Source organism: Moschus berezovskii, chromosome 22 (genome assembly GCF_049115385.1).
Source record: "Moschus berezovskii isolate FMDL1 chromosome 22, NW_MosBer_1.0, whole genome shotgun sequence".
Lineage (NCBI taxonomy): Eukaryota > Metazoa > Chordata > Mammalia > Artiodactyla > Moschidae > Moschus > Moschus berezovskii.
The window spans coordinates 17272774-17293895 of NC_142481.1; the positions used below are offsets into that span (position 1 = coordinate 17272774).

Genomic DNA, 21122 nt, shown 5'->3' on the forward strand with positions numbered 1-21122 from the left:
TATGTACCAGAGAGCAGAATCTTGGAGTCATCTTAGATTCTGCCTATCACAGTGGTGATTTATTTCCATCATTCCATCAATATAGATTAGATGACATTAAACTCAAAAAAGACCTTCAGCTATGGCATATGGGATCTAGTTCCCTGACCAGGGATCAAACCCAGGCCAGGAAGTCTTAGCCACTGAACCACCAAGGGAAGGCCCCCGCCTAGTTTTCTTACGAGGTTTGTCTACTTCTCACTCCCACAGCTCTTGGGTGGTGGGGTCCCTGGTACTCGCTCCTGTCCTGAATGCAGATAGGGATCTGCAGGAAGGAGGAGCCGGAAGCCAACTTTACGACTTGCAACTAATTCCTATCAGGGTGGGCGGAGTCAGTGTCCCGACCGAGGATGGAGCACCCTGTGAAAAGTGAAAGAAGCCTGGGAGGCTACAATCCAGGGTCGCAAAGAGTCGGACACGACTGAAGCGCCTCAGTACGCACCCACCCTCTTGAATCCTGGAGGAGCTGAGTAAAGTGGGACCACGCCCCATCACACGGGCAGCCAATCAGGACCTGCTCTGATTTCTCCATTGTGAAGTGTTGGCCCTTGATGGTCTGGGGTCTGGGTCTTGGATTCTGGATAGAACAAGGGGAGGTGTAGGGGGTTTGGCTCTGTTTTGAAGTTACCTGGAATCTTTTAGGGTAGAAAAATCATGACCCCGATACCCGTGGATCCCGGCGCGCCGCCCCCCGCCCCAGGCGCGCCACCGGCGGGTCCAAAGGGCCCAGATGCAGGGACCAAGCCACCAGAGATTACACAGACGACAGAAGAATTATTATTTTATGCCCCGGATTACCTGTGTTTGACCATCGTGGCCATAATTTTATTCCCTCCCCTGGGAATACCAGCACTCTTGTTCAGCAGAAAGGTAAACCAGTGCCTAAACCTGGGCCCATCCTGTCCTCTAGCAGCCCCCTTGCTGTCCTCATTTCATTTGCTCCTGTCCTGGGATATGGGTAGGGGTTTTCCCTCCTGACCGGAGAGGTGTCTAGCCATTACCCAGGGGTGTGACAAGGCTGGACTCAGAAACCCGAATCTAAAGCTCCCATTCCTACAGACCAAAGAGGCCAACCAGAAAAGCGACTGGGAAGAAGCTTATATCAACTCGGGCCGAACTGGTTGGCTGGATGTATTTGCCATACTCGTCGGTTTAGGCATCATTTATTTCTTAGCTCTGTTTGTCTGAAGTCCAGGCCTGATAGCCGACGGGTTCACCCACCCCAACAGGACCGGCTCACCAAGACACTAACCAGCCAAATCAGCCACCATGCAAGAAACCAACAGCTGGATATCCCCTAGCCCGAAAACCTACCAGCCACGGAGCTCAACATCCAAGCAACCCACTAGCCCAGGAAAATATTACTTTATTCTCTTGGCCTCTAGCTCTGTCATTATCCATCTTGGAGATCTTCATTTTGATGCGCTAGATACCTTAAGCTCCTTGATACTGGGCTGCTGTTTCAGGAAAATATTTATTTAAACCAATAAAATCGAAGGGTATGTTCCAGCTTCTCCTGTGTGTATGTGTGTGTGTTTCTGAGTCATTGTCTCTGTTTCTCTCGGGCTATGTGTTTCCCAAATCAGGTGAAAATCAGAATGACCTAATGGAGAAGCACAGAGACATAGAAATCTGGAGGATGTAGGTCTACCTCCCACTTCTGACACTTTAAAAACTGTATATCCTTGAACAAGATAATTTTCTGGAAATTGATTCCTTTGTAAAATAGATATAATAATTGCCAATGTAGAATGATATTTATAAATTTGAATCAATGTTCTTTAGGTTTATTCAAACTGGAATTCCAGGCTTCCAGTGTCTCAGAGAAGGGAGGGAAAATAGAAACCTCCTCCAGCTTTTGAGATTTAAAAGCCAAACTCTTAGGAAAGAAAGACCTCAAGAACTAAATAGTCGAATTGCCAGTAGAGCTGATCAGGACTGCCTCTCCCCCAGTCCTGAAATGGAAATGGCTGCCTATTTATGGAATAGGGAAGTAGAGAAAGACTAAATGCCAGTATATCCATCAGAATGCCCCTAATAACGTGCATCTCAGGAAGGGGCAGGGTGTCAAAGACCCTGGTTAATACCTATATTCCCACTTCACATACAAATCCTAGAGAGGCTTTAAGATCTCAAAGAAAATGTGCTGTATGGTGTGGAGGTCTAGGAAGAAATGGTCTCTGACAGCCAAGTAGGATATCTCAGGCCCCAGCTTCGTGAGGAGGAGGTGGAGGCTTACAGAATGCCAACTGCCTGAGTGACAGTGACTGTCAGAGGGAAGCCAGGGACAGCACAATCACCATCCAGAATGAATGAAAATAGTGATCAAGGATGATCCCCTTGACAACATTCAGGGGTTTCTTCTGGGGCCCTAGCTTCACAGACAACCCAAATGCACACCCAGAAACCTTAGGCTTAGTGGAATTAAGTTTCCACAGTCAAGGGGAATGGGAATTATCAGTAGAAATAAATTGAATAACTAGGGGAAAGACCGCTAACTCTTTCTCCATGCCCATCTCCTTTTCTTCTTGGGAGCATGACTCAGTCACATTTCCTAGGTTCCCCTGTGTGGCTATGAGATTGTCTTTGGCTTCATGGAATGTTATCACAAGTGATGTGTGCTACGAATAACCCTGGCCTTAACCCATCTCCCTCACAGGCACTCTGCCTTTTTCTTCCTCCCCTAGTTGATTGGGCAAATGATACCCCTGGTGATTTAAAGGTCACATGTTACAGAGATGGAAGAGCTCCCATCTGCCTCAGTCCCTGAATCTTAGGGACTACCACTTTAAGATTACCACCCTAAGATTACTGCTGCCCTACTGCCTCCCATGATGGGAGCAGAAAATAAACTTCTCTGTTGTTCCATGTTATGTATGATCTGCCTATTTCCACAACTTAATCCACCCTAACCTGTGCAAATGCAGGAAAATAGAGTTACATTGTTTAGACATCTGGGGTTACAGTTTTAAATTCATACCCAACAAGAGACTCATTGTGGAAGGGTCATGGAAAATAATGAGTGAAGGAGAGAATGAACGTGGCAGTCTATGGTTAACCTTGACCTTAGCTGTTCCAATGCTGTTTCTGTTTCTTCTGTGACCCTGGGTATCTGCACAGACCACACTGGTTTGTGGGATACTGCTCCATGTTATGGGTGTGTCTGGGAAAGGAGATTATACCTGTTTGTCTGTTGTGTCGGTGGCTCTGGATGGTCAGGGTCAGCCATCCCTGTTGTTCCCCAGACCAGCCTAAGCTGGGGCTGTCACATTCATCAGCAGAGCCACGTCAAGTCAGGATGGCCTATGTCAGGGTGAACAGCCAAATCCAAAAAAGTCATGTTGTGCTATAAGACTTGGAAAGCCAACCAGTCTTCTCTGCTTCAGCTCCTAACTCCCCGCAACCTGCATTCCACTCTCAGGCATTCATCTGGTATTTACCAACATGTAATGTGAAAATGAAAGTTGCTCAGTTGAGTCTGACTCTTTGTGACCCATGGACTATGCAGTTCATGGAATTCTCCAGGTCAGAATACTGATGTGGGTGGCCATTCCCTTCTCCAAGGGATCTTCCCAACCCAGGAATCGAACCCAGGTCTCCCGAATTGCAGGCGGATTCTTTACCAGCTGAGCCACCAGGGAATAAACGCCAAATGTCTATTATTCTATTTTGAGATATCATCAGTTGAATTACTATAATGAAACACACAGATATAACACCTACACATTTTTCTCTCCCCTCTGCTTCCTGCAGAATGTACTACCATTTTTATTCAATTTATAGGAATTATATTTCATTAGGCCTGTGTTAGTATGCGCCATTACTGAGCATGGTGGTTCATGGTGATTGAAAGTGAAAAAAGTGAAAGGGTTAGTCACTCAGTTGTGTCTGACTCTTTGCAACCCCATGGACAGTATCCCGCCAGGCTCCTCTGTCCATGGAATTCTCCAGACAAGAATACTGGAGTGGATTGCCATTCCCTTATCCAGAGGAATCTTCCCGACCTAGGGATCAGACCCACTGTCTGAGCCACCAGGGAAGCCACTTATGGTGATTACATACTCTGAACTAATTTTTGAACTCAACAGCCAAGCAACCCATCTGCCTGGACTCCTTCAGATATTTTTCTTCTTCCTCTTTCTCTTCCAATTTTTGCTTCTCTTCTCCATCTTCCTCCTGCTTCTCCTCACCTTCCTCCTCCTCTTTCCTCTGTTGGTTCTGTTTGCACAGATATCTATGTGCCCCTTCACAAATTGTTCCCAGACTCTCCAGAACTCTCTAACTGCTCTCAACAGAATCCCCCCATGGCCAAATCGGCCAGGTCATTTTTTATTCTCTTTTTTCCTTTGGATCATTAAACCTGTTTCTTTACCTGAGATTTTAAATATTAATTTTACTTATTTTTGGCCACACCATGCGGCAGTGCCTTGGCATGCAAGATCTCAGCTCCCCATCCAGGGATCGAACCCCCACCCCCTCTTCCCTGCATTGGGAGCTTAGAGTCTTAACTACTGAACTGCCTGGGAAGTCCCATGGAATTTTTCTTTTTTTTTTGCACAAATTCCACACAAATACATTCTCACAAAAAAATCAAGTAATAAAAAGAGTCTGAAGGAGAGGAGAAGCTCACGTTATGGCTGGTCCTGGTATCACTTTCCCCCTCTCATAGCTTATTGTTTAGTCTCTCAGTCGTGTGTGACTCTTTGGGACCCCATGGACTGTAGCCTGTCAGGTTCCTCTGTCCATGGGATTTCCCAGGCAAGAACACTGGACTGGGTTGCCACTTCCTTCTCGAGGGGATTTTCCTGACTCAGGGATCCAACCTGTGTCTCCTGCATTGGAAGGTGGATTCTTTAACCACTGAGCCACTGGGTAATTGCTGACAATATTTTATTGTAACTCTTTCAGTTACCTTTATACATTTCCATGTGCATACGTATTCAAACACTTTGATACCACACTTCTGCTTACCTCTAGATCTTGAAAATGTTTTCGTGTTAATACTGAAGATTTCAACACCGAATGCCCTGCATTCTACTTGTCAATAACTCCCCTCTGTGAACTGATCATGGTGATTTCCAATTCCTAGTCCATCTTGTTCCAATAATTCGTCTCTGAGGACATACGTGTTAAGTTCTAAACGTTGGGAGGATTAGCTGGGTTTTCGAATTGTGCAAGTAGAGGTGAATTTTAGGAGGCAACAGATGGCTGAGCCCCAGGAGAGAGTCCTAGGTGTGTTTACCACTGGTTTCTGTCCCCGCTCCTCTGCCCCCCAGCAGGAAGAGCAGCACAGAAGGAGGCTGCCTCTCTGAATTGCAATCATCCATCTCTGGAAGTTTGAAAGCAGTAGGCTGGAGGAGCGAGTGAATGTTCAAAGGTGAGGGTTTACTCCCTAACTCTTCCATGAACACCAGCAGCCTGGACTGTTGCTGCCGACTTCTAAAGGGACAGCCGATGACATCCTCAAGGCAACTACGTCAAAGTCACGAGCAGGATCTGAAAAACATCCTTCCAGCAACCCAGCAATTCCATGCACAGATTTATACCAAAAGAAATGTGTACATATATTCACCAAAAGATGTGCTAGAACAGTGGGCCAGTTTCATGGAAGACAATTTTTCCATGAACTTGGGCAAGGGGAGGGGTTGGTTTGGGAATGATTCAAGTGCATTATATTTACTGTGCACTTTATTTCTATTATTATTACATCAGCTTCATCTCAGATCATCAGGTATTAGATCCAAGAGGTTGGGGATCCTTGTGCCAGAATATTCATAGCAACTTTATTCCTAAGAGCCCAGACTGGAAACTACCCAAATGCCCATAAACAGTAGAATGCCAGAATACATTGGGTATGTATTCACCCAATGAGTTCAGTTGGAAAAGATCTGAGCTGTACCTTTCTGATACATGCACTTTTCAGTGATACATTAGTCGCTCAGTCATGTCTGACTCTTTGTGACCCCATGGACGGTAGCCTACCAGGCTTCTCTGTCCACAGGATTTCCCAGGCAAGAATACTGGAGTCGGTAGCCATTCCCTTCTCCAGGGGATATTCTCAACCCAGGGATCAAACCTGGGTCCTCCTGCATTGCAGGAAGATTCTTTGAGTCACGGTAGACCTATCATACTTCAATAAATTGTTTTTAAAACTCAAAGATTACCCTCTGGTGCTTCCACTGCATGGAGTGTGGATTCAATCCCTGTTTGGACAACTAAGATCGAGCATGCCTCATGTTGCAGCCAAAAAGTTAAAAAAAAAAAGAAGAGAGAACTTGAGATCCCTGGTGGTCCAGTGGCTAAGACTCCTTGCTCCCAATGCAGGGGCCCAGGTTCAATCCCTGGTCAGGGAGTTAGATCCCACTTGCTGCAACTAAGAGTTAACATGCCGCAATCAAAGATCCAGCATACAGCAATGAAGACTGATGATCTTGAGGACCATAGCTAAGACCTAGTGCACCAGATAAGTAAATAAATAAATAAATACTTTAAAAATGTCAAAGGTTACTTTTAAGAAACAAAAATCACACACACACACACACACACACTCACCTTTCCTTCAATTTATTAAGCCTTGGCCCCTCCAGCCACTTTCTGCTCCATACCACCTGGGGCCACCTGTGCATCTTATTAACACTCCACACCAACTGGAGGCAGCCTTCAGTCTTCCTAGGGTGTCACACTTTTTTCTTATTGTTGTTAGTTCCTGGAGTCCATGTTTTTCCCTCCGTTTTTGTTTTAGGGGAGAAGTGACAGAGAACATATCTCTCTGATTTAAAAAATAGGAACACAGATTACAAATTTCCAGTTTCACCATCAACATGAACCCATTTGTTTTGACTATCTATACATTCCCTGGTGGCTCAGTTGGTAAAGAATCTGTCTGCCATTGTAGAAGACCCAGGTTCGATCCCTGGGTCTGGAAGATCCTCTCGAGAAGAAAATGGCAACCTACTCCAGTATTCTTGCCTGGGAAATCCCATGGACAGAGGAGCCTGCTGGCTACAGTCTATGGGGTTGCAAAGAATTGGACACAACTGAGCAACTAACACTTTCACAACAACTTTCAAAACATACGCAAACACACCTTGCTTGCCACTGTTCTGTCTCCTTTCTGTCTTGTATTTTGAGATGTCTTAATTTTTGCTGGGTTAGAGTTCCAGGACTTCCTACGGTATGCTACATGAGTGGTTAACTTAAATCCTGGATAAAATAAAAAGAGTTTGTAATCGGAACAATTACATGAACAATCTTACTAGGGATAGTATTTTTGTGTCACTGTCTCAATGGTCTGTAGCCATTTTCTCATGTCCATGCTCAGTGATGGCAGTAAGTCTGGTGCCAGCCTAATTGTCTCTCCTCTAGGCTTTCAGGATCTTAGTTCCTCAACTAGGGATTGAACCTGTGCCCTCTGTAGTGGAAGTGTGGAATCCTAACCATTGGACCACCAGGAAATTCCCTGTCTCCATTTAATTAACTGTCTAGGACTTCCTGGGATGTTTGTCTTATTACTCTTAGAATTCAGGAACTTCACCAGAACAAGCCTAGGAGTGTGTGTGTGTGTGTGCGTGTGTGTGTGTGTGTGTGTTGTGCACCATCTGTCAGAAACTTTGTGAATTCTTTCCATGGACAGTATTTTGTCCAGCTTGGGAAAATTATATCTTATTATTACCTTGTTACTTCCTTTCTTTTTCTGAAAATTCCTACCTAATGTCTATTACATCTCCTGGACCTTTTAAGTAACTTTTTTTCTTGTGTTGTTTTCTTGTTTTTCTCTGAATTAAAATTTCTATTTAATTATATGGACCAACAAATTAGTTGTTTATTTCGATTCTTCCCAGGTAGCCCTAGTTGTTAAGAACTGATTCAGGAGACATAATAGACTCGGGTTCAAATCCCTGGGTAGAGAAGCTCCCCTGGAGGAGGAAATGGCAACCCATTCCAGTATTCTTGCTTGGAGAATCCCATGGGCGGAGGAGCCTGGTGGGTTATAGTCCATAGCATCGCAAAGAGTCAGACACAAGTGAAGCAACTTAGCACACAGCATGCATGCACTGTATATCAAGTTTAGATTTGTTGAATATTTTAAAATTATTGATATACATATAAATTAAATAATTTAAAAAATCATTTAATTTAACTAGTAAATTTTGTAGGGTTCAGTTCAGTTCAGTTGTTCAGTCGTATCCGACTCTTTGCGACCCCATGCAGCAGGTCAGGCCTCTCTGTCCATCACCAACTCCCGGAGTTTACCCAAACCCATGTCCTTCGAGTTGGTGATGCCATCCAGCCATCTCATCCTCTGTTGTCCCCTTCTCCTCCTGCCCCCAATCCTTCCCAGCATTAGGGTCTTTTCCAATGAGTCAGCTCTTCGCATGAGGTGGCCAAAGTATTGGAGTTTCAGCTTCAACATCAGTCCTTCCAATGAACACCCAGGACTGGTCTCCTTTAGGATGGACTGGTTGGATCTCCTTGCAGTCCAAGGGACTCTCAAGAGTCTCCTCCAACACCACAGTTCAAAAGCATCAATTCTTCAGCGCTCAGCTTTCTTTATAGGCCAACTCTCACATCCATACATGATTACTGGAAAAACCATAGCCTTGACTAGACGGACCTTTGTTGGCAAAGTAATGGCTCTGCTTCTAAATATGCTATCCAGGTTGGTCATGACTTTCATTCCAAGGAGTAAGTGTCTTTTAATTTCATGGCTGCATTCACCATCTGCAGTGATTTTGGAGCCCCCCCAGAATAAAGTCTGACACTGTTTCCCCATCTATTTGCCATGAAGTGATGGGACCAGATGCCATGATCTTCGTTTTCTGAATGTTGAGCTTTAAGCCAACTTTTTCACTCTCCTCCTTCACTTTCATCAACAGGCTTTTTAGTTTCTCTTCACTTTCTGCCATAAGGGTGGTGTCATCTGCATATCTGAGGTTATTGATATTTCTCCCAGCAATCTTGATTCCAGCTTGTGCTTCTTCCAGCCCAGCCTTTCTCAAGATGTACTCTGCATATAAGTTAAATAAGTAGGGTGACAATATACAGCCTTGACGTACTCCTTTTCCTATTTGGAACCAGTCTGTTATTCCATGTCCAGTTCTAACTGTTGCTTCCTGACCTGCTCAGAGACCTCTCTCTTTAATAAAGAACTCTTTTCTCTTCCACAAATTCAATGGAAGCCCCTAAGATAATTAGATGGCCAATTAGAGAACTTCTGAGGTCTCTTGGGAGAGTCACAATGTTCTTTTGCAGGCTGCTGGTGGCAGGTTCCTTTCACAGGCTAGATAGAAGGTTCTTGGGAGCAGCAGGCAACAAACTTTTGCTCCTGAGTACCCATGATAAAGAGAAAGGCAAATGTTTCCTTCTGTTTTGGACACAGTGCCAGAATGAGCTTTCTTGTTGTTGTTCAGTCACTCAGACATGTCCAACTCTTTGCACCCCCACTGAAGCATGCCAGACTTCCCTTTCATTCAATATCTCCTGGAGTTTGCTCAAACTCAAGTCCATTGAGTCGATAGTGCCATTTAACCATCTCATCATCTGTTGTTTCCTTCTCCTCCCGCCTTCAATCTTTCCCAGCATCAGGGTCTTTTCAAATGAGTCAGTTCTTCACATCAGGTGGCCAAAGTATTGGAGCTTCAGCATCAGTCCTTCCAATGAATATTCAGAGTTGATTTCCTTTAGGATTGACCCATGTCCTTGGCACTGAGGATTTGGATGGCAATATGTCTTGATTTATGCGTGCTTGTCTATAAATGATTCCTAGTATTTTCAACTTGAAGACTCAATGTCTTTCTTTGATTTAGGTGAAACTATTTTGTTATCCTTTCCCACTGTTTTTGGACATAAAACCCTAAGCTGAAGAGCCTCTGTACTTGCAGAACCCAAAGAACCCCCTAAGGACAAAGTCCGGAGTTCAAAGTGAAGCTCTTAGAGGGTCCTTGGCACTTTCACCCTTTCTCATTCGTTCCTCTAGTCCGGTGTTTCTCAAACTTTAGCTTGCATTGGAATTGCATGGAGGGTGGATTAAAACAGATTTCAGGCACCACTGGGGTTTCATACTCAGAAAGTCTGGGGGTGGGCAAGAATTTGCTTTTTAATGAGATTTCCAGGTGATGTTGGCTCTACTGGTCAGAGGACCATGCTTTAAAATCCACTGTTTAGATCCAATTCTTCCCATGGAGTTTCCATCTCCTGTTTTCTCTATCAAGGCTGATCATTTTCTGAGCTCCTGCCACTCTCCTGTTTCATGCTTTACTGATAGCCCCCACCCTCTGCATCTCTTCTATCCTGTGACATTATGGGCTGTCACTGAAGGGCTGTCACTCTCAGCCATGGCTTTGGTCCCATCCCCAAAGTTCTCCCAGAGCAAACATCATGAAGGCACATTTCCCTTCCATCATCACAGACCAGGAAAGCTAACAAGAACAAGTGGATCACAGATGAGACTTTTTCAATATGGGTCACTCTGCTGAATACGGAATCATGAGGGTTCTCATCATCTTACAATTTTCTCAGCTTTATTTTCTGATCGTCTGGAAAACTCAAGAGAAACACTCCACCAAAGAATCTCCAAGCCAAGGAATCAGTCACAGAGGCATCCTTCAATCATTCAGCCTCTGTTCAAGGGGATGAGTGCAGGCAGTTCACTTTCTTGCACCAGCGTCACACACAAGGCTGTTAATTCAAAGGAAGCCGTCAGTGAAAAACTCTCAGGAGAACTTGCTGGCCTGCAGACAGTGTGTGTGTTTGAATATGCGCAGTTGTGTGTGCTGTTTATGCATCTTGATATATCACTGAGTCCAGCTACATGGCCCTTGTTTCTGTTCCTGTTCTTACCAACCTCCTTCCCGCCCAGAATCTTTGTATGAATACTTGCTGTTCCCCCTGCCTGAAACTCTTTCCTCCAAATATTCTAGGGAATGGCTCTTCTTGTACTTCAGGTCTCAGCTTAGATGTTCCTTCTCAGAGGGTCGTTTTCTGCCTATTCAACCCCACCCTGCAGTCCAGTGTGGTCCCTGGGGGTCCCTCACCCTCCCCGTTCTAGTTATTCCTCGTAGGTCTTAATCCTCCATTAAATCGTTTCATCTATTTGTTTGGGTGTTTTTTCCCCTTCTTTCCCAGCGACTGTAAATTCCAGGAAAGCCATGGTCTTGTCTGCCTTAGTTACTACACGGTCCTCAGTGCCCAGCCTAAGTCTAGTGTTCAGTAGGCTCCTCGTAGGCATATCAATCGGCCTTTTGCACTCAGATTCAATCTGGAAGTAAGATCCACACACTGTATGTTGAACCAATCAGGAATTCAAGTTGGGAACGACAGCGTAAAGGGCGAATACCTATCCAGTTTTTCACCGAATCAATTAAGTCAAGAAGAAAGGGGATTGGCTAGGTAACAACACTTACCTACACTGAACCAATCAGAAGCCGGCTCTGAGCAAGGGCGGCACAACTATACCGGAACAGCCAATCATAATGCAGTGGTGGTCAGTAGGGAAACCACGCCCAGTAACTCAAATCCCCTAGACTGCCTCCGATACTGACAGGTGAAGGGAAGTCCTAGACACGTTAACTAGGTTCGTGATGGGTTATAAGTATGTATATGTGGAGGATGTTGGGAGAGTTAAGCGGAGGAAAGTAGTTAGAGGGAGATACGGAGTGGGTAATGGGGCAGGGTACAGAGGAGTTACCAGAGGACAGAGGAGGGTTGAATCGAACCATAGGGCCAATCGAAACTGTTATATAGGCACACATATGGTAAGGTGGGTTCTGGTTTGGTGTGCTGTCCGCTAGTTTGGGGCAGCGTCTTGTTTTCAGTGCCTTTCTAGGTAGAGGGATTGGTTCGGACAGTCTTCATTTCTTGGGAACTCAGATATCCCCTCTTTGGGTCCCATTTCCCTTGTCTGCAGATTGCACCTGCTCAGCGTCTCCTCCTCTGGCCAAGGTCCATGGCTGCTGAGACTGACCCCAAGGACCGAGAGTCCAAGATTGCTCCAGTGCAGGTTATCCCACTGCAGCAGGTCCACCCGATGCAGAAGGTCTACCCGATGCAACCAGTCATCCTGATGCCCTTGAATCCCCCGGAAAATGATTATTTGTTTCTCTCCATCACTTCCTTCTTCTTCTTCATTCTGCTGGCAATCCCGGCCCTCTTGTTCTCCTTCAAGGTGGGCACCAACCAGCTACCACCAAGTCCTGTTGCCCCCAGATCTGCCTTCTCGGTCCCATCCCACATTCCTGCTCTTCCCTAACAATGCTCTTTTCTTCCTGCTGGGGGATATACTCCTGCTTCACATGTAGCTGCCCTTGTTCCTCCTCAGGAGTCCCCTATCTGCTCCCCACTCCTGTGTTCTGCCCAGACCCACACCCTCATCCTGGATCCCTTCTTTCTTCCTTTTTCCACTGAGGGGCTGAGCCCTGCACTTTTCACCCCTACACCACTGTTACTGGTCTTTCACACCCAGGGATGCCCTTCCCTCATCTCCTTTCTCCTTGGAAACACTGCCACCAGCTTGCCTTCATCCTCACAGACCCGCGAAGCCAACATCCTTGGGGACCAGAGGAAAGCACAGAGAAATTCCAGACTGGCCTTGGGCTTCAGCATCTCAAGCATCCTAGTGGGCTCCACTCTCATTATTTCCTCCATTGTTGTCAGAGCCATGAAGCAGCAAGAATGAGATCATCCTGAAAGTTCAGCTCCCTCAGAAAGTTATGAACTGTACCTCATGGGTTTTCTTGGAGCCTTTGAACTTGAACATCAGTAACCTACCCATACTGGGGGGAAGTTCCCCACCATTGGATTTTTGAGAGCAATAAAGTTTATGAGGAAGTTTCTGCTTACTTTTCATATTCTGTATGCATGTGTATGTGCGCACATGTTCTCATGCCCCTGCATGTCCACTTCCGAGTTCCATGGGGCTTATTTACACATTCAGTGAATATGCAAATCATTTATTGGGCAACCTCCCTCCAGGCAGTTTTAGGCCTTAGTGATTCAGTGCTGATTCAAGAGATGAGGGATCTACCTCCAAAGAACTTGCTCTATTTTGAGAGGACACAGAAGTAAAGCAAGAAGATGGTTCTGGGTCCACTCTGTCTAACAGAACATTTGGCAATGATAGAAATGCTTTGTAATCCACTCTGTCCAATATGGTACCTACTAGTCACAGGTGACTGTTGAGCACTTGAAATGAGGCTAAGTGCAACTAAGGAGCTCAATGTTTAATGTAACTTAATTATAATTAATTTAAATTAAATTTGCCACATATGGTTAATGGCCACTGTCCTGGACAGCACAGTTCTAGGTAGTGTTAACATTATGAAGAAGAAAAAAACTGGGAGAATAGGAAGAGGGACTTATGACAGAGTGGCCAAGGAAAACCTTCACTGGAGAGCTGATATCTGAGCTGTGGTCTGACGTGAGAGGAGGGGAGAGCCTTAGAAAGTTCTGGAAGAGAGTTCTAAGCAGAACAGCAAGTGCAAAGTCCCCAGGGCAGGAAGGAGTCTGGCTTGTCCCCAGAAGAAAAAGAAGATTAGTGGGACTGGGGTGGAACAACGGGAGTGCTACAGAATAAGTTCAGAGGGTGGGCAGGAGGCAGGTCACAGAGAGGCTGGAAGGTCACAGGAAGAAGGTTGGATTGTAAATGTGAAGTGATGCTATTACAGGTATTAAACAGGGAGAAGACAGACTCTGGGTTCTGTTTTTAGAAGAGTTCCATGTCTAAATTGAGTGTAAAATATCTTTGAATAGGTTCTGTTACCAACTCCAATTTTGGAGGGGTGATCCCCACACTTAACAAGCTATGCTCAGACACTAGCTGGATGTCCTATGTGGATGCATGCTCAGTCACTCAGTTGTGTTCAACTTTTTGGGACCCCACGGACTGTAGCCCACCAGGCTTCTCTGTCCATGGAATTTTCTATGCAAGTGTACTGGAGTGGGCTGTCATTTCCTTCTCCAGGATGTCCTACAAATAAACTCAATTCTGACACTGCTTGGTGCTAACATCAAATTCCACAGTTTGAGGGCTCAGTCCTACAAGCAGCTCCCATGCTCCCCAACCACTTCAGATGCCAGTCACAAGCCTGACCACCCAGGTAAAGATTGAAGTTTTCTACAACCTCTTCCTGAGATTTCAGACACCTGTCCCCAGTCTGGGTTGTTACCTGTATGTCTAACTGACTGGTTGTAAATCAGAGGTTCTTACAATTTCCTCCTCAGGACTGATTAATTAGAGTGGCTCACAGAATTCGGAGAAACAACTTACTTAGTAGATTCAGTTCAGTTCAGTTCAGTTGCTCAGTCATGTCCAACTCTTTGTGACCCCATGGACTGCAGTATGGCAGGCTTCCCTGTCCATCACCAACTCCCAGAGCTCGCTCAAACTCAACGTCCATCGTGTCGGTGATACCATCCAACCATCTCATCCTCCGTCATTCTCTTCTCCTTCTGCCTTCAATCTTTCCCAGCATCAGGGTCTTTTCAAATGAGTCAGCTCTTCTCATTAGGTGGCCAAAGTATTGGAGCTTCAACTTCAGCATCAGTCCTTCCAATGAATATTCAGGACTGATTTCCTTTAGGATTGACTGATTTGATCTCCTTGCTGTCCAAGGGACTCTCAAGATTCTTCTCCAATATCACAGTTCAAAAGCATCAATTCTTTGGCACTCAGTTTTCTTTATGGTCCAACTCTCACTTCCATACATGACTACTGGAAAAACCTTAGCTTTGACTAGATGGACCTTTGTCAGCAAAGTGATGTCTCTGCTTTTTAATAGACTGTCTAGGTTGGTCAGAATTTTCCTTCCAAGGAGCAAGTGTCTTAATTTCATGGCTACAGTCACCATCTCCAGTGATTTTTGAGCCCAAGAAAAGGCAGTCTGTCACTGTTTCCATTGATTCCCCATCTATTTGCCATAAAGTGATGGGACCAGATGCCATGATCTTAGTTTTCTGAATGTTGAGTTTAAAGCCAGCTTTTTCACTCTCCTCTTTTACTTTCATCAACAGGCTCTTCATTTTCTGCTGTAAGGGTGGTATCATCTGCATATCTGAGGTTATTGATATTTCCCCTGGCAATCTTGATTCCAGCTTGTGCTTCATCTAGCCCAGCATTTTGTGTGATATGCTCTGCATATAAGTTACATAAGCAGGATGACAATACACAGCCTTGATGTACTCCTTTCCTAGTTTGGAATCAGTCCATTGTCCCATGTCCAGTTCTAACTGTTGCTTCTTGACCTGCATACAGATTTCTCAGGAGGCAAGTAGGTGGTCTGGTATTCTCATCTCTTGAAGAATTTTCCACAGTTTGTTGTGATCCACACAGTCAAAGGTTTTGGTGTAGTCAAAAAGCAGAAATAGTGTTTTATCTTGAACTTTCTTAATTTTTTCTATGATCCAACGGATGTTGGCAATTTGATCTCTGGTTCCTCTGCCTTTTCTAAATCCAACTTGAACATCTGGAAGTTCTCAGTTCATGTACTGTTTTAGCCTGGCTTGGAGAATTTTGAGAATTACTTTGCTAGGTGTGTGAGATGAGTGCAATTGTGCAATAGTTTGAACATTCTTTGGCATTGTCCTTCTTTGGGATTGGAATGAAAACTGACCTTTTCCAGTCCTGTGGCAACTGCTGAGTTTTTCAAATTTGCTGGCATATTGAGTGCAACACTTTCACAGCATCCTCTTTTAGGATTTGCAATGGCTCAGCTGGAATTCCATCACCTCCACTAGCTTTGTTCATAGTGATGCTTCCTAAGGCCCACTTGACTTCGCATTCCAGGATGCCTGGATCTAGGTGAGTGATCACACCATCGTGGTTAACTGGGTCATTAAGATCTTTTTCAGTAGATCTTAGTAGATGACCAGTTTATTATAAAAGGATGTAACTCAGAAACAATCAGATGGAAAAGATGCACAGTGCAAGATCTGGGGAAAGGTCACAGAGCTTCCATGTTCTCTTTAGGGGAAACACCCTCTTAGGACCTTCACATGTTTGCAGCCTGGATGGTCTCTGAATCATCCTTTTGGGTTTTATAGAGATGTTTGTTGAGACTTAAAGGAAAATGCATAAGAGCTGTGAATTTAGGTTTTATTGAGGGAACTTACTGAGAACTATATCCCAGGAAACAGTGTCTCAGTAGCTCTGGGGGGACCATTTGAGGGGGCTTTCCTGGTGGCTCGGTGGTAAAGAACCCGCCTGCCAATGTAGGAAACATGGGCTCAATCCCTGGGTTGGGAAGATCTCCCAGAGGAGGAAATGGCAGCCCATGCTGGCATTCTTGCCTTGGTAATCCCATGGACAGAGCATCCTGGCAGGCTACAGTTGGCTGGAGTCACAAAAGAGTTGTACATGAGAACTGTGCTAGCTACAAAATTAATTCAGGATGGCCACAGACCTAGATATGAAAGCTAAAACTTAATATAAAGCTTCTATGAGAAAGCATAGGAGAGTATTTTTTATAACCTTTGCATAGGTAGACAAAGATTTATTATATAACTTATAAAAAAAAACCTAAGCCCAATAATAAAAATGACAGTTGGATTTTATTAAAATTTAATACTTCTGCTTGTGAAGACACCACTAAGAAGGTGAAAAGTTGTTACAAACTGAAAGAAAATATTGCAATAAGAAAAAATAAGCAGTTCAGCTTTTTTAATGAGCAAAAAACATGAACATTCATTTCACAAAATGTAATTTCCACACGGCCATAGCATGTGCAAGGTGATTAACATCCTTTGTCATTAGGGAAATTCAAACTGAAACCAAAATTAAAAAGACTATTTCCAGCAAATTTTGGCAAGAACGCAGGGATCCATCTGTAGTCATTGGTTGCAAGTAACAGAAGAAAATGGATTCTTTTACAGAAGAAGCACATGGTAGTTTTGACCTGAAACAAGCAGACTGCCGGATATTTCTCCAGCAAGTGTTAGGCACTCAGTCATGTCTGACTCTTTGTGACCCCTTGGACTGTAGCCCGCCAGGCTCCTCTGTCCAAGGGATTCTCCAGCCAAGAACCCTGGGGTGGGTAGTCATTCCCTTCTTCAGGGGATCTTCCCAACCCAGGGAAGATCAAACCCCAGTCTCCTGCATTGGAGACAGATTCTTTACCATCGGAGTCACCAAGGAAACCCCCAGTTAAGAGGAGGGGATCTTTCTTCTTCCTGTAGGACTCTGCTGTTGATGCAAGGTACCCGAGTGCCCGCTTCTGGTATCCTAACTCTTCTTGATTGACGTTTCTTTTTATTAATCTTTTACTGTAGGCAGGTTGCAGGCACAAGTACCTAGTTCTATTTCCAGCTTTTCTCCTAGTCCTGCCCTTATACCTGGTTTTGTGGACAAAGAAAACTCTAGAATGTTAATTCAAGGGAATTTCAGAAGTTGGGTGAACCCCTGGAGAGAGCAGCAGGTGGCACAGCCCTTGCAGTTCACTCTCACTTGCTGAAACCCCACCAAAGAATGGCTCTGGTCAGGGTTGCACATTAAACCCTTAGTAAGACGGAGCACTGGGAGCGATGGCCTCCCTGGGATGTAGCCCACTGGCTAAGAGACACATGACCACCAGCCATGGGATCCGCCTGGCAGGAAACACACCAGTCAAGGGACTCTCAGCCATGGATGAGGGTTCTCTTCCTTTCTTTCTTTTTGCTTGCACTGGGTCTTTGGTGCTGTGCTCAGGCCTTCTCTAGCTGCAGCGAGTTGGGGCTACTCTTCACTGCAGTGCATAGGCTTTCTCGCTGCAGTGGTTTCTCCTGTGGAGCATGGGTTGTAGACATATGGGCTTCGGTAGTTGTGGCACATGGGTTCAGTAGTTGTGGCTCATGGGCTTAGTTGCTCTGTGGCATGTGGAATCTTCCCAGACTAGGGATCAAATCCGTGTCCCCTGGATTCTTACACATTGGACCACCAGGGAAATCCTGGGGGCCCTCATTCTTATCAATCTGTGTTGATGATTTCTCTGGTAGAAGGTGAGAAGCACTCTTTGGCAACATGATTTCTGCCTACACCAGTCCTACCTGCACCTTTCAGCTTCCATGCTTCCAGGGACTGGGGAGGGTGACAGCCTAAGATGAGGAAGGCATCACTGGTCCTCATCTTAGGAGACAGACATACACATGTACAGACAGACACTCTCAGATCCCACATGGCTATTCCTGGCTGATGTTTCCTGGCTCATTCTCTCTGCCAGATACTCCTTTTTTCCATCCTCAAGTCCCACCATGTTCAAGGGAGTCAGGGCTCAGGGCACTGTACCATTCTCCCTAAGAATAAAACCACCAGACACTGTCTTCAGGCAAAACAAAAACCTTCTGCCTTCCACTCTCCATTCAGCTCGGGGAAGCTGGAGAAACTCCACAAACTAAACCAGATTCTATCCCTCCCTGGATTAAACCCTCCGTGTTCCCATGGTTCTTGGGATCAAATCCAAATCCCTCACCCAGGTATTCAGGCTCAGCCTTGGTCTGCTACTCTTCCTGCCTCTCCACACTCTACCCACACTGCCCTTGTTTCTGTTTCTGGAACACACAGATCTCTTTCTCACTTCAAGACCTTTTCACTTGCCATTCCCCTACCTGGAACTCCTTCCCCCCTATCTTGTTATGGCTGGCCCTTCATCCATAGTCTCAGCTTGGATGTCCTCTTCCAGGCAGGCCAGCCGTGACCTCCTCACTACCCATCTGCCCTCATGTCACCCTCCTGGGTTCCTCGCCCTTGTGTCCTAGTTATTCCCCATAGCCCGTGATCATCTCTGAAATAATTTGGCTTATTTATTCAGGTTTTCCCTCTCCATCTCCCCATCTCCTGCATGGTCTATGGACTCTGGGACAGCCGTGGCTTTGCCTTTCTTGGTTGTCACTTGGCCCTCAAGAGCAGAGTGCTGCCTGGTGTACCATAGGCTTCCGATATTTTCATTCTAAAAACAGCAACAACGACATTACACCCTGCCCTTTGCACTTATGAAGCCTAACAAAGAATCATTCCAGAATTTAGTAGCCTGTACTTGAGGTTCATTCACTGAGTCAATCAGGAGCTCAAACTGGGAACAACAACAAAAAGGCAAATAGTTGAAACCCTTTCTCTTTATTCATTGAATCAATGGACGGGACAAGGCAGAGAAGAGGGGTGGCGAGTGCCTAAGTAATGCCTCCTTAAAACACTGAACCAACCAGAATCTGGGTCTGAACCCTTTTGAGACACCATCATCTGACCCTCCGCTACCTCCTCCATATCAGGGCAGCCAATCACAATGAAGTGGTAACCAACAGAGGCCACACCCCTGTGACTCAGCTCTCCAGGGCAGCCCCAGGACTAGGCTGAGTGGTCAGTTGTGGCCTTAACTGGGTTTGTGGATGATGATCCAGAAATAGTGGGAAGTTTAAGGGCACCAGGAAGGGGTCAAAAGAGGACAGCCAGAGCTAATGTGGGATAGAGAGGAGGATGATGGATGTCTGGGTATCCAGGAGGGAATTGTAAATTCACAGGAAAGATTTTCTTGGGGGGAAAGGAAGTAACTTGTGTGGGAAAGAGGCTGGAGGTTAGAAAGAACATGAAAAAGTTGTGAGAGACGAGAAGATTATAGGGGTCAAGGAGAGGGTTACATGGGATAAGGAGGTTCTCATGGGACAGGGAGAGGGTTAGGAAAGGATCCGGGAGGTTATGGGGTCTTGAGAAAGGGTTTGAGGGGAAACAGGGAGGGATTTATATGAATAAATTGAAGGGTTTATAGAGGCAGGGGGAGTATAAGACAGAGAAGGAGTTGTGGGAGGGGATTATAGGGGTTTAGGAAAGGGTTATGGGGAGCAGAAAGGGAGTTCTAGGGGACAGGGAGAGGTTATAGGAGGAGGGTGGGTTATGGGAGGTGTTAAGAGAGACAGGAAGGTTGTCACTGGATCAAGGAGAAGAGTATATCAGGATGAGGACAGAGTTACAGGATGGGGAATATGAGGTACACAAAAAGGATTACAGAAGTGACCAGAGGGTTCGAGGGGTACAGAGAGTAAGTCATCATTTAAAGCAGTGGTTCTCAAAGCCTGGTCCCTATCCTGCAGCAGTGGCTTCACCTGGGAACTTGTCAGAAATATACATTCTTTTTAAAAGGGTTTTTAAAATTTTTTTTTAAATTTTCTTTTTTGGCTGCACCAGGCCTTAGTTGCAGCATTTGGGATATTTAGTTGCGGCATTAAAACTTTTAGTTGCAGCATGTAGGATCTAGTTTCCTGATCAGGGATTGAACCCAGGCCCCCTGCATTAGGAACATGGAGTCTTAGCCACTGGACCACCAGGGAAGTCCCAGAAAAGTGCATTCTTGAGCCTTGCCCCGAACCTACCAAATCAGCAATTTTGGGCACTCAGTTATCTATTCCAGTAAGTCCTCCACGTGACTCTGTTGTATGTTTAAGTTTTAGCATCACTGGGCTAAAGTGACCATTCCATTTAACATCCAAACTGAGGACTTTATAAAATAAAAGGGAAGCTTTCAATAATTTGGTAGGACCAGGCTTAACTAACTGGACTGCATGGCAAACCAGGATGGAGCACATTATTGGAGAGCAGGAATGGGTGTAGGAGGACAGAAGCAGCTTGCAGGGTTTCTGTTTCTTGAAGGGTGTTTGTTATATAGGAGTATTATATGGAACCATTGGGATGTCACAGGGTCTGTTTTCCCATAGTGGTACCAGGGTCATTGTGGGGCAAGGACTTCCAGCACCCTCCTGTTGGTGGGGTTGGTTCTATTGCTGTGGAATCCAGAATTACAAAACACACCTCGGAGGACACTCAAGACAGTGGAGTACAGTTTATTACACCAGCGGGTCCAAGGGGTATCAGTTCCCAGCAGGACCCTGATGTTTCTGAAAGGCCCAGTTTTATACCCAGTGGGGGGTATAAAAAACTGATTCCCCCTTGGACCCTCTGGTGTAATAGACTGTACTCCACTATCTTGAGTGTCCACCGAGGTGTGTTTTGTAACTCCAGATTCCACATTTCTGGTGCATTGGCCAGGAAGCCCTTGGAGAGACAGGCCCATTGAACCTCTGCCTGTGGATCGGCTCTTGTTTTAGCGACTCGTCCTTATAGGCGGACTTCA

At 45.4% G+C, this 21122-nt stretch overlaps 1 protein-coding gene across 1 annotated transcript; it reads left to right on the top strand.

The window, feature by feature from the left end:
- The first annotated feature begins 693 nt into the window (after positions 1 to 693).
- Positions 694 to 1227, top strand: PMIS2 (PMIS2 transmembrane protein). The gene is made up of 2 exons (XM_088830764.1): positions 694 to 909; positions 1099 to 1227. The coding sequence occupies exons 1-2, from the start codon at positions 694 to 696 to the stop codon at positions 1225 to 1227; spliced, it is 345 nt and encodes a 114-aa protein (XP_088686890.1).
- Positions 1228 to 21122: the final 19895 nt, after the last annotated feature.